Source organism: Erithacus rubecula (genome assembly GCF_903797595.1).
Source record: "Erithacus rubecula genome assembly, chromosome: 8".
NCBI lineage: Eukaryota > Metazoa > Chordata > Aves > Passeriformes > Muscicapidae > Erithacus > Erithacus rubecula.
The window spans coordinates 24460533-24474609 of NC_136659.1; the positions used below are offsets into that span (position 1 = coordinate 24460533).

The window sequence follows — 14077 nt, forward strand, 5'->3', positions numbered from 1 at the left end:
CTCCTCCTAGTGATTTGGGAGAAGTGAAAACTTAGCAAAGATATTCTAAAACAGTTCTAGGAACAGTTGCCATGTGAGAGGAACTTTCAGTCTTGTGCTTGCACCAATGAACAGAATCTCTAATTCCTGGCAGGAGGGGAGAGGACAGCTCCTGCTCTGAACAGATGTGGCCCCTGGCCAGTCACAGCTTACTGGCCCTAATGACCCTAAAGCCATGCCCACTGCCCTCTCAGACACACAGCCCAAGGGATGAATGTGGGTGACTGCTGACAGGGGACTGTTCTGCCATGCAGCTTTATCCCTATCACAAATCTCTGCTTCATTTGGGTATTTACCTTGTGCATTTGATTACAAACACTACTGGTCAATGACCATAAGACATTAAGCAGTTCTATGCAATGAGTTCTTTTCTATCATACAGGAAGACAAAGGAGAGGATGAAGAAAGGTGAGGGAAAAGGAGAAAAAAAAAAAAAAAAGAAAGAGAGAGAGAGAGGGGAAAAAAAAAAGAGACAGAAAAAGAATCCAGTAAAAATATCATTTAATAGAAAAGCACAATATCAGATCATATTCCCTGAAGCAATGACAGCAGAATTTGAGAAGACAGAGTCAAGAACTGTAAATGAAGAATTCTGCTCTCAGAAGACACCCTGTCTCACACCCTATCATTGTTTCTCCTGTGGTATCCCACCCTGTTAACTGCACATACACCCAATTCTGCTGATGCACCTTGGGCTGTTAACCAGTTATAGAATATGATCAGCATCTTCAATGCAGCTATAAATCTTATCCTATAAAAGCAATTGTGTCAGCAATTTTCTTTTTTCTTGTGCTAAGCTACCAAGACTTTTCCCAAGTATAAAGATACACTTGTCACCCCTTGCCACCTCCAGCATCAAAAGCAATTGGTTTGCCATTTGTCTGAGCATGTCCTCTGCTGCAGCTCTGCCTATCTGTGACAAATACTCTGCTGGAGCCACTGCTGCAAAGGGACAGCAAGGGCTTACACATATTTCTGCATGGAACTTTCCACAGAACTCATCAGCAATCTTTTTCTGAACAGGAAACATTAATGTATGTTTTCAGATCATTATCCCCTTCCTATTGCAGTACCTATTTTGAGCATACCAGATGAGATCTTTATAGGAAATTCAAATAAATGTAATCAATTTTCATTTAAATACATACTTTCTGAAGAAAGTAAACAATTAGCAGGCTATCTCTCATTTATAGCTTATGTGATGGCCTTGGAGTCCATTATTTATAGAACTTCAAGCTGTATGGGATAGTACCAGGTACACTCATAATCTGAAATTGCTTTTCTGTTCAAAACATGTTTTTATTTTTCCAAAGCAACAGCATCAACTGGCAGCCAAATAGAGGGTGAAGAGAAAAAGTGAAGAAGAAAAAAAAAGACAAAAATTGAAAACTCTTATGTTTGACAGGGAGACTTGAGGAATAAATTCATAGTAAATTATTCCCAGCAGAAGCAATAAACAACAGCAAGTGCCATTCAGCAGCACAGGCTAAGATATCCACTTTGGCATCCAATGCACACAGCAGGATTCCTGAGCAATGTTTTGTTGCTGTGTCCTGGCAGTGTCACCTGGCAGGTGACCTACAAGACCTGATGTGCCCCTACTGAACAGTCATCACTGAAAGCTGCCCTTGTACAACTTAGCACAGGATTGTGTTCCTGGGACCTCTTGAGCAGAGAATACTGCATAGGAGAGTCATGAGATGCCAAAAATGAGATAACAGAGCCTTCTATTGCCACAAGACTGTCACACTCACCTAAAAAGGCAGCAGGGAAGCCACAGGTGGCTCTTACAGATGGATTTGTATCAGTTGATGCTGTTTGTTCTCTCAGCATCACATCTCTTCTTTCATATACATACAGACACATGTATGAAGATGGTGCACATTCAATATACTTGCTCTTCTAATTCAACACCCTGTCTCTAGAAACATAAGCTATGTAATTTTAATTTTTTTTCCCCAGATTATTAATATTTCTTGTGCTACAACTGAATACAGTGGATGAGTCTCTCTGCTATCAACTTTACAAAATGCAGTTATGTAGTTGCATACCAGCCCAGGATCTGCATCAGATTCTGTCAGTATACCACTAAAGATGACATTTTATAAATGATCAAACATCTTTTGTACAGTGCTGGTGTGTCTGGGTTAGGAGTAGCCAAGGCAGTGAAACAATGTAAGCACAGCTTGTAGACAGGTATTGCTTGGCATATGCAATTTGCCAGAGAGAAATGTGAATGGCACATTTATATAAATGGAATGAATATTTCAACACTCTGTAAAAGTTTTATGAATCCCTTTATTTCTTTTCTGGCTCGCTTTAATCTCATATCTTAATTCTGCACAAGCACTTTTATTTCCTGCAACTGCAGGGTACAGGACAAAGATGAAGATGTAGATGAAAACACAAGGCAACTCAGCCTGCCAGTGACTGTGAAATCTTCTTTGTATCACAGAAAATAGAACCACAGTCTGACATGAAAGTAGTGCTCATGTAGTACACCACATGGACAAGCAGCAAGAAAAGAAAAATCAGCCACAAAAGTTTCAATCTTCTCAAAGTTCAAGTTCTATTTGTTACAGAACTGCTTGGACTGTACTCTTCACTACAGAAGTTTGGGCATCATTAAGAGAGGAAAGCTCTTGAAAACAGATTAGCTGTCTGTTTCAGAATGATGTTGCCAAGGGCAGTTGAGTATGAATTTCAGATTTCAGTTTACATGTTCACTAATATACCTGGAAAAGGTCTCTTGCCCTAATTACTGTGCATGCAGACCAGGATGTTGTACATTAGTCCACAGTGCCTGTACAGGTGGAGAAACAGCATCTAGAAGGAGATGAATGGATGTGATAGACCTACACAGAGACCATAGGAATCTTCCTGTGAAACCATGTCCAGCAGTCCTAAGATCCCTGTGCAGTGACAAGGCCCCAGAGAGTCCTGGAGTTGTGTCTTTGTTCAGTGGGAAGATGTGAATCAAAAAGTTTAATGGACTTTTTTTTCATTTAGCATAGATGAATTTAGCTGTCTCCCGAATAGTTTGCATGTTTATTCTGTTACAGCCCATTTTCTGTGTGGGGAGGAACAGAGATGGACCTAAGCTAAATGGGGAGATGCACCAGTACAGTGGTGTCACATGAAGGTGACTTGTGCCACACCACACCAAATTTATCAGTATAATAAATTATAATCCCCTTTCCACAATAAAATCTGCCCTGTTTCCAGCAGCATCTCGAACTACCAAAATGAACATAAAGTCACCTGAGAAACAAATATTGGACTTGTATTTCCTTATGAGTGGACTTCCATTTTCTGCAATGGAGCAGCATCAGTCCCCTGGCCTTTCATTTACTCTGACATAGGTCACACATCTGCAGCTCTACAACAAGATTTGTCACCAAAACAACCCGAGCTAGCAACATCTGCAGGCTGCTCCAAAGCCAAAAACACTACAGACCATATCTTCAAAGACATGAATGGCCAAAGAAAGCTGTCATATAAAAGCAATTAAATCAGCAGACAGGTTCTCTGCACACTGAAACTATAAAGTCATCAGCCTCAAATTCAACCAGAGCTGCAAAATCCACAGCACTTCACAACGAGGTAGCTTGCCTTAAACTCAGAAATGAACTGTTTAGCCCTAAATGCAGCCCTATAAAGCTCCCAATTAGCTTTGTGACCTCCAGTGGGCAGGAGGCTTTGCCTGGCAGTCCCAGAAGAATCAAATTGCTCTGTGGTGGGCTCAGCCTGAGGAGGCTCCACCAGCTGAGTGAGATGGGTAGCACATCCCGGGCAGAAAGGCAAGAACAGCTACTGAAAAAATAAACAATGGCAATGTATTTAATGTTACATTTCAGCTCATAAAACTTTTACTGCACTCTTTCCACATCACCACCAGCACCAAGTAAAAGCTCTTTGATAAAATGTGGGTTAAGATGCAGCCACTTACTGTAAGAGCAGCCAAAGACCTCAACTCTCAGTCCTATCCGCCCACCAGCATTCCACTTCAGAGGGACGAAGCGCAAGAATCGAGCTTTCACCGAGTGCAGCAGCTTGTGGTGAACCACACTGTCAGCATTGCTGTTCCCTGTGAACACCTGGAAGGACAAAGAGCCTTGGTGAGACATTAAGCAACAAGGTGAATGCAGCACTCTGAACAAAAATGTGAACTGTTACCCTTCTTCACGATTCTTGGTCTCAAAAATTACTTTAAATTATTTAAATTGATTGTCAAGTTTTCTTCCAAGTGCTGCATCTATTATGAAGGGAAACAAGGGAGACAGCAGCACATGGAGCAACTCAGCAGAGTGGGGGATGCACACACAGTTACAAAAGCAGGTTGTAGATGGGGACAATACTGAAGATGTTACAATTTTTCCCAAACCAGGCTATTCCTGTTCGCTATAATACTCCATCAACCCCTAAAATAGTCAGAGTCCCATCAGCACAGTGAAGGATGGGGCTTGCTTTAGCCTTTGGTGCACTCATGGAAGTACTAAATGATAGACACAAGCCACTGAAGTTCTTCAGAATCTGGGAAGAAGAACAGGACAGTGTACTTGCAGATGCCCAACAGAAAACTCAAGCAAGGAACAGGAAGAGATAAAAGCCTGAGTAAGCACACAGGAGAATCAGCATTTTGACTGTGCTTGCACTCGAGAGAGTTAAAGCATGCAAACAGTAAAAATAATTTAATTTCTTTCCTTACCTATTTAATTAATTGCCTGCAAAGCAAGCCAAAATTAATGGTCCTAGTCAGAATTATAACTTAACAAGAGGAAATTCTCTCATGGATGAAGAATGACCGAGGGATTTCAAAGACAAACCTTCAAAAAACATCAAGGCTGTATTCTTGCCTAAAGCATTTTAAATTCATCTTTACACCCTTATCTGTAGTATTGGCCTAGGAATATCACAGACTTCCTGCAATCCTCAGAACATTTGACTAATTCAGCTAGGATTGAAATTTGAAGCTAAGAGTTTTGTGCAGCATGAAAACCAAAGAGAGAACACACAAAACCACAATCTCACAGGAGAGACATATTTGTAAAAGAGGTCCTGCATTTTGTAAGCATAAAATTTCACCACAAAAAGCGGTACCAGTTTCAAATGCTTCTGCTTTTTTTAGTTCAAAAATTGGCACCATTCACCTACACAATGCAATTGTGTGCAAAATTGGAATAAGCCCATTAAAGTAGACCTACAGTTCATTTTCATGGTTAAAAGATGTGTTAAAGAGATTAGGGGTTCATCTCCACTTATTTTTTTTTTCCTCAAATGCAAGCATTCCAACTTTTTTCCAGATGTTATTATAGATGCCATAAAACCTCAAATTCAGTGTATTCTTGTTTTACTAAAATCAGGATTCAATTGTTTTATTAGAACTATATTAAATAAACAATATTCTGGAACATTTCTAAAGCACAATCTTTTGAAACCATAGCATGTTTATTTCATTTCACCTTAAAAACTGTAACTGAAATTCTCTTCTATATACAGTAAGTCTTATTTTCCACCCAGTCATGAATGCAGAAGATCACATATATCTCTCTTCCTAAAACATTTTTTGCATTTCATTGCTATTATTGCCTGTCTCTGAAGATGAACAACTTTACTGAAATGACCTCTCAGAATCCCAGTTACCTTCTTGAAAAACCACCCTTTAAAACATGATCATGTGTTGGTTTTGGTGTAGTTAATGTTCTTCACTGTAGTTTGTATGGGGCTGTGGTTTGAATTTGTGCTGGAAATGGCACTGATAATACAGAGATGATTTTGTTATTGCCAAGCAGTGCTTGCACAAAGTCCAAGACTCTTCTGCTCCTCGTCTCATCAGTGAGAGGTGGGATGGGAGGGCATGGGAAGTTGGGAGGGGGGACAATCAGGACAGCTGACTCCAGCTGACCACTGGGATATCCCATCCCATATGGCATCATGCTCAGCACATAGAGCAGGGGGAAGAAGGACAGGGGGATGTTCAGAGTGATGGAATTTGTATTCCTAAGTCAACATTACATGTGATGGACCCTAGCTCTCCTGGGGCTGGCTGAACACCTCCCTACCCATGGCAAGTGGAGAATTAACTCTTGTTCTGCTTGCAAAAGTGTGGGTGGCTTTTGCTTTACCTATTAAACTGGTATTTACTTTATCTCAACCCATGAGTTTTCTCATGTTTATCTTCCAAATCTCTCCCCCATCCCACAGTGGGAGAGTGAGCAGCTGTGTGGGGCTCAGGTAATGGCTGGGGTTAATCCATTACAGATCTGTAAAATTATTTCTATTAGGAGCTTATCAGGCTGGAAAGGGGGAAAAAATGGTTATCCCAGTTGTCCTCAAGATTTTGCTTTTCCTACACCTCTAGTTCTGAACTTTTAATGCACAAGATCTTGTTTTCTACAAGTCTTATGTGACAGTTAACTGACCTCTCACAAATTAAGCTATTTTATTTTTTCTTTTGAATGGGGATTCTTGTTGATGTCAATTCAAAGTTAACCAAATACAGCTGATATGTTTTGAGGAGTGGAATAAATTGTACTTCTATATGTGCTGATCTTACTCATACTGCTTTCCACATAGGAGCCAATTTCAAATTTCAGCAGAGAGCCTTTCAGAGATTTTTTTCCTTATATTTCAAGTGAAAAATCTTGTTCTTCTCAGTAATGAAATTGTCAGTAGAGAGTAAGCCTCACAGTCATAACTGTGGTAGTCCTCATATTTTTAGTAAGACACTTATGAATATATAAGATGCATAAAGGAGACTGTTGTTTTCTGTTTGTTTGCTCCAAAGGCTCGTGTTCTTGGAGTCCTGTGAATATGTAAATATCTCACCTTTAATAAGATAAAAAATAAAGAAGAAAAATAACAAAGATGGAATAAAGAGTTTCCAGTCCTCCCAATTAAGAAGAAAAGCTTAAAATGCAGTGCCTAGAGTGAAAGTAAAGGTGAAAAGTAAAATAAAAAATATGCCTTAATACCATGAAACAAGCTGGGGTGTCCAGCATACTTTAGGGGTTGTCTGTGCCATCAAGGAGGTTATGCTTTTGCCAGGGAAAAGATTCACAGCTGTACCACACCCACTGCAAGCTGATCTTGCTGTCTACCCACTGGCATCTCTGCTAGGCATCTTCCCTGAACATCTCAAACAAGAGCCAGAATTATTCACATCCAGCCTCCAGATCAGGCCACTCCAAACCTGATGGGCAACAATGTACAAACATCCTTCTCACACTGAAAGAGCCCCACCAAATTATTCAGAGGTCCAATACTGTCCTTACAGCACTTTTTTTTTCCTCAAGCTCCTGTAATAAGCAAAGAGCTAATGACCCTTTTGGGGAAAGGAAATCCACATGCAATTCTGTACCCATTGATCTATGCCTACAAGATGGCTCTGTGTGCTGCTGGCACATCCCTGAGTGCTGCTACCAGGGGGGTGTCACTGTGTGTGCCTTCAGGATTGCTTTGATTTTCCCTTCCAGCTCCCACTGCTATACAGATCACCTTCTGATGCTTTATGGACCACCTGTGGGCTGTAGACCATTGATTGAACAATACCAATTGCCATAGACGGTCACCTGAAAACTTAAGATCCACAGCTGACATAGAAAAAAACCCATCCATTAAAGAAGATGAAACTGGATGCAGTACCAGATTTCACAGCCCTGGAGGTTCAAATATTGATTAACAGTAAACCTATCAGTGAGAATGGCAGAAGTCCTCTAGAGAAATGGCCTTTATTACAACCTGTTGTTGATAAGGATTAATTCCCAGGAACAAAATGACAAACAAGTGCCGAAAACAAAGCACTTGCATTTCCCATGCAACACAGTTGGGAGAGAGCACAGCACCTCAATCTGTGTGTTTTAACAAGCCCTGTAAACACAACAGACGGATGATTTACATGGGAAATTCTGCCTCTGGCATTCTATGGGGCTTATAAATCAAAGGGCTCCATTAGTGCCAAATTTTGCCACCAGGTTCTTGAAGGCAAAAGCTTTTCCCCAGTGCCAGTGACCACAAGGTTAACAGCTGGCCAGGGCTGCCCCTCAGACCTAGCTTGTTTCACAATGCCTGGCTGCACGGTGCTCTGCTGTGACACAAACCACAGCACCACAGTAATATTTTATGAGGCTTTTTTTATGAGCCAGCAAAGGCAGGTCCCACTGGCATGAAAAGGTGAGGGGAGAGCAGCTGCAGTGGTTTGGAGCAGGGTCTGACTGGCTCAGTGCTGCCTCTTGGGCAGCAGCTGTCAGCAGGTTGGGAAGAATGGCAATGAGACAAGCACAGGCAGTGCTCCTCCCAATGCTCAGCTCACCTAGTTCATGGACTATAGTGAAACAGGACAGAATGGAGTTCCAGCTTAAATTAAAAAGAAAATTTTGAAAATAAGCATAACTCTCAAAACTGCTGTTGTTGCCTGGAATTTGCATGGATGAGTCCCTCAGGAAAAACAATGATTCAACTAAATGGGCTATTTTTACAACTCTCCCATTCAGAGAGATCCCAGAAGCTTTTCAAGGGCAGTTCAGGAAAATGTCACACAACTGCAGTGAAATATGACAGTTGTTTGATAACCCTGAAGACACATATTTGTTTCTTTACCTCATGCATTAATTCAGAGCTATGCCAGATCATACCAGTGAGACTTGATGAGCTTTAGATTATCCTTTGGCCAAACTCTTAGACTGGTCTCCACCTCCCAACAGACAAGTAGAAATTAGGTGCAAGTGTCTGCTCATGAAAGTCTGATTCACTCAAAAGATCAGATCAGATGCAGGACTTTATCTCAGCCCCCTCCAGCATGAATTCTCTGCACGCTAAATGGCAACTTATTTACAGACTTGCAAGAAGGTGATTCCAATAATGACTCTGCTCTCTGTTAGGCAGTAATGGGATGGGCTCAAAATGAGTATGCAAGCAGCAACATCAGCACAGCCCTTAGCCCTGCACTGTGAACAGGCAGACCTGAGGTTAACTACCTTCTAGGGGAGGTATTTTAAGGCATATTGAAAACTCTCATTTCTGCCAAAGTAATCTGATGAGTTGAACTGAGGGGAAAGAAATAATCAGATTATAAATGTGCAGAGGGTGTACAATGCAGATGTTCGCAATTTACAACATTTCAACCTTCAGTAAAAGAAATACAAGCAGGCAAAAGAGCACTCCACCTTCAAATCTCACCTGTGACATCACAGTGTGCTGTCTCCAGTGCCTGGAGAAAAGGACAGGAGGGCACTTGAATCAAGCTGTCCAGAGCTTAGTGAAGCAACCAAATGGAGATAAAAAGGAGCTAGACTGTCATAAATCCCAAAACTGCAGTACTTATGAGTAAAAGAGTGTCATTCTCCCCTTTAAACTTCCGTAGCCAGATGAGAAAGATCACAGCCTAGGAGTTTGTGCTGTGATACAGAACATATTCCTGGGGAATGACTCCCAAGTACATCCACTTTCACAAAAGCATGAATTTTCAAGGAAGAAACATGAAAATCTCAAAGAGGAAGGAGCTAGCATTGCCTAGCTTTTCACATTTTCCAGGGTGAAACAAACTCTGACTCATCTTCTCCAAAGGCAGTGGGATTTCAGTCCTGCTGAAGTTTGTGTTACCTGGAATGCAACTCAGTGGGGTTAGTGGGTGTGGGTACTAAATCCAGGTTTGCAGGAAACCAGTGACTAAAGCCAAGTTTTGGCAGGACTCCTAGGTCTCTGCTGGTATGTGTGGAAAGAGACAGAGGACTACCATGACAAGGGCACAACAACACACCATATGGAAAATCAGCCCCCTCTGATTTTATTGGGATGCTACAGGGTTTCTTTTCACAGGAAAATTATACTGCATCAGTGCTTGCTAGCTGCACCTTAGGCCTGGACAGGTTTGTGATTACAGGTTTCTGCAACAATGAGAATTAAAAAATACATTTTCTGCTACAAAACAAAAGTAACTGTCAGTTCAGGCAATTGTAGAAATTTGCCCCTTTCACCTCAGCTAAGCCTTAAAACACACACACACAAAAAAAAAAAAAGATGTAAAAACTAAAATATCATTTCAAAGTCTAAATGTTTGGGTTTTTTTCACATTTTATCATTTCTGCATCCTGTGAATGCCAGCAGTGAAAAATGTTGCTTTGCTTATGTAAGGGAAAATGTCCTGCCTAACACATCAAGCCAGAACTGTTGATACCTTGTCACAAAGAAACACAGTGAAATTGCTTTGCTGTCACCTCCATTGCCTGTATCCAGACTGGGAGCTGCTAAAAGCTCCTCCTGGTTTGGAGGGTGAGCTCAGTGCAGCTGCCCAGCTCAGGAGTTCACAGCAGGACCTGGCCCCTGGGAGTTGTTCTCTTTCAGCATCTGGCTTAAAAAAATTATTTTGTTAGAGGGGAGCAGACCATGGGCAGAACAAAAGGAGAACTGCTCAGCTCCTTTAAGGGCTGAAGTTTAGAACTCTGTTTTCAATACCACACAGCTACATTTGGTACATGAATGGCAAATCTAAGTACTCTGTTTTCCCACCTCTCTGTCTAAAAAGGCAAGTTAAATTTTCTTTCAGTATTTTTTTCAAACCATCTGTAGAAACAAAGTAAATTTACTTGGAGGATCTTGCTTGTTTAGGAGAATAAATGGGTGATTTTTCCACTGATTTAAGCAGGTTTCAGCCCAAGCCCAAGAGGAAACAGCTGTCAGCCTGGTCGAGGGACCATAAGCTGGAGGGCAGGTTGTGTCCATTTAGCACATCAGTCACCTCTGAGCATGTCTTTCCACTTCATTCTTTCCTATAAATGCACCATAGTCTTCATGACAAAAGGTAAACAGCTATTTCTGGTCAACTGGTTAATTCTGGTTATTCTGAGCTGATTTTCCTGACTCATGCTTTAGTTTCCAGCTTGAATACTCTAACTCAAGCCAGTCTAAACCCTATCCTACCTTCATAAAGAGAAATCTCCTTTCTGCTTATCCTTCTTTCCCAACAGCAGCTACATTTTTCTCTGTGAAACACCTATCCTTGACAAGAACCTCAGGAATAATAGCCCCTGGCACACTGTCAGACAATAACCTCAGAAACAATATCCCCTGGCACACTGTCAGAGCTGCTATTAGGGAGGAGCAAGGGGGAGGGAAGAATAGAAGAGGCACCTGTCAAAATTATCCTCCCATAACATATTATCTGAGAAAGTGACAGCTTTCCATCCCATCCCTCTACCCACTAACAGACAAAATAAAAAAAATTCATCTACAAAGAGGTAGTTAAAGTTCCCTGAACAGCAAGGATTAAAATGACTCCTGATCAAGCAGGAGTCCTACTGGGACTGCATTACACTTGGCCCTTATGGAGGGGCTGACTGCTGTGCTCCAGCAATGCAGTGTCCACCTGGGCTCCTGAGCATCATTTAGACACCTCTGAGCTGCTGGCACTTTCTGTACAGGTAGGGGAGAGGAGATGCAGTGATGTGTCAGGGTCCATACTAATTCATCACTTCCCTAAATGATCTGCTCAAGTGAGAAGGTTATTTGCTGCTAATCCACCCCATTACACTGTGTTCATACCTTTCTGTCTGGTTAGTTACTTTCCAAATACAGGAACAAATGCTGTTAACAACATCATTATCATCAGATAGATGACTGCCCAAAGTAAACTACATTTCTATTAAGGATGCAGCTTATTATACTTCTGCTGATAGTTGGTAGAACTAATCACAGCATTTCCAATAAAACTCATAATTTTTATATCATCAAAATAATTTGCAAGAAAAAGCATTTTTAAAAAATTAAAGAATAGCCATTGAGACAAACTATATAATATTATTTTCTAAATAAATAAAAAAAACCACATGTGTAATGTTGCTGACATTAGAAACATGAAGTTTCATGGGTCCCTTAAGGAGAGTGAGACACTTCTACTTAGACCAAAGAAAATAAAACAAAATATTGAAGAACTTTTAAACCTTTTGCACATTTTTCCCCTGTTCTGATTCTGCTAAAAATTCTAATTTATTTTCTTGCTTTGTTCACAGCACCTTTTTATACTGAAATGAACAGTTTGATCTTTAAAAAGTTTGAATTAGTGTCAATCTGTTTCCTGAGTCTGCCAAACTGTACCTTGGCAAAGTCAGAGTCTGTGTCCACCAGCAGCTTTTTCCAATAGACAACTTTGGTACAGTGATGTCTTTTGAAGAAAAGCAAATTTACCAAGTGGATAATACACTGCTACATCACTTGACCACAGGATGAGAAAATGGCCTCTGTGTTCTTCCATTTCCTCATACAGATGTAGCCCAAATGCCTGATCCAATCTGCAGTTGGGCAGGTTGCCCTTCTTCTTCCCAGCAATGAAGCAAGTGCAATTTCCTTACTGTGCTGAGATACACCTTGCACACATATGTGAAGTTGTGTCTCACAAATCTGCATTTCATTGATGGCAAATGGATCCCTTTAGATTTCAGAATCACCTTTGTCTTTGGAGCACCTGGAGGTGAAGCTCTTATCGCTGTTAATATCATCACTGCTACATAAATAAATAATCATAGAAGCAAGGAGCAAGCAGCAAAATTAAACCTGTAAATTACAAGTCTAAGGTAAAAGTCGGCAGCTAATTCCTGCTGCTGTTCAGCCTCCTGCACTTTATCTTAAAGGCAATCCTACATAAAGATAAGCATTTTAAACTAAATCACAACAAGGTTAAATATTTCCCTAGTACCTCGACTAGATTAACCTCAGCCAACGGAATGAAACTGCTCTTCTGCTGCCAACACTAATCATAGATTTCAGCTGTTCTGCATAAATCTCATAGAGACCTTCATGCTTTACATTAAATTAGTGGGATTAACAATGCAGTGAATGTGTTTATGTCTGGCAATGTTGGGGAACTCTGGGAATCTTCCCTGTGTTTAGCTTCATCAAAGTACATTTAAATAGCTAGTGCTGTACACTCAGTATCTCTCTGGTTGTAATTTGCCAGACGGATCCAGCAGGATGACACCAGAGAGGTGTTAGCTATTCCATGCAACAGTGACCTCAGATGAATACTCTGCTTCATTATCTTACATTATTTCGCTGTTATAAAGTTTGATAGCATTTGCATTTGGATCAGTAAAGCAATATCCTGTGAAAGAAGAAAAAATAGGTAGGCTTGATTTTCTCCAGTGTTCAATAAAGCACAGAAATGCAGGTGCCCACACACACATTTTTTGTTATACCCTCCTCCCCCCTGCCCAATAGCAATTTCCATAAGGAAGAAAAGACATATTATAGTAGTAGGCAACTCCCTTCTCAGGGGAACAGAGGGTTCAACACACTGGACAGATCCTCCCCTTATGGAAGCCTGCACCCTCCCTGGGACCTGGATTAAGGACATCAGCAGGAAAATTCCCATCCTGGTAGAGTCCTCAGACTATCACCCCTTACTGCTCTTCTATTGGGTGGCAATAAAGCCAATCCCATCCCTCAGAGCAGTGCAACCAGCCTTAGTCTTGGCCTAGTGAGTTACACAGACTTACCTCTACCACAGGAGGGCTAAATTTAATTGACATATTTTCCTCCTACAAAATCACTACTGTAATGCTTGCAGCATCCTACATTTGAGTCTTGGCATTGCACTTTCACATTGAGGTCCATCATTGAACCACATTAAATTAATCCTGAGGACACTAAAGCAACTTAAAGAAACCACATCTCTTCCTCCTGCAATAGAGTAAGATGAGCTTTTGCAGCATCTTGGCAGGCAAGTGTGCAATATCTTCCAAATGCATGTCTGCCCATTAAGTTTCGACCACACATTTCATTACACCAACCACACCAAACAATCTTCAGCAGTAGGCTCTGAAGATCATGATGGCTCTAAACTAGAGGACAAAAAAAAAAGTAACTTTCTCTTAGTGATCCAAGGAGAAGGGCTGAAATTCTGACTCTGAACTGTAATTTTTGCTGGTATACAAATAACACCTGTTACTGTTTTTATGGTAGGACATATGGAGTCGTGATACATTTGGCAGGTCCGAGATCACATCAGGCCATCAATAAAAAATGTTCTACTATTTTTATTTTAGAA

The 14077-nt window shown here is 40.9% G+C and overlaps 1 protein-coding gene across 1 annotated transcript in view; it reads right to left on the reverse strand.

Annotated features, from left to right (window-relative positions):
* CNTNAP5 (contactin associated protein family member 5) overlaps positions 1 to 14077 on the reverse strand; it is a 264255-nt gene that overhangs the window by 141524 nt on the left and 108654 nt on the right. Inside the window, exon 4 of the mRNA XM_079310955.1 lies at positions 3989 to 4136. Within this exon, the coding sequence (XP_079167081.1) occupies positions 3989 to 4136 (148 nt within the window). The remainder of the gene's footprint in view (positions 1 to 3988; positions 4137 to 14077) is intronic.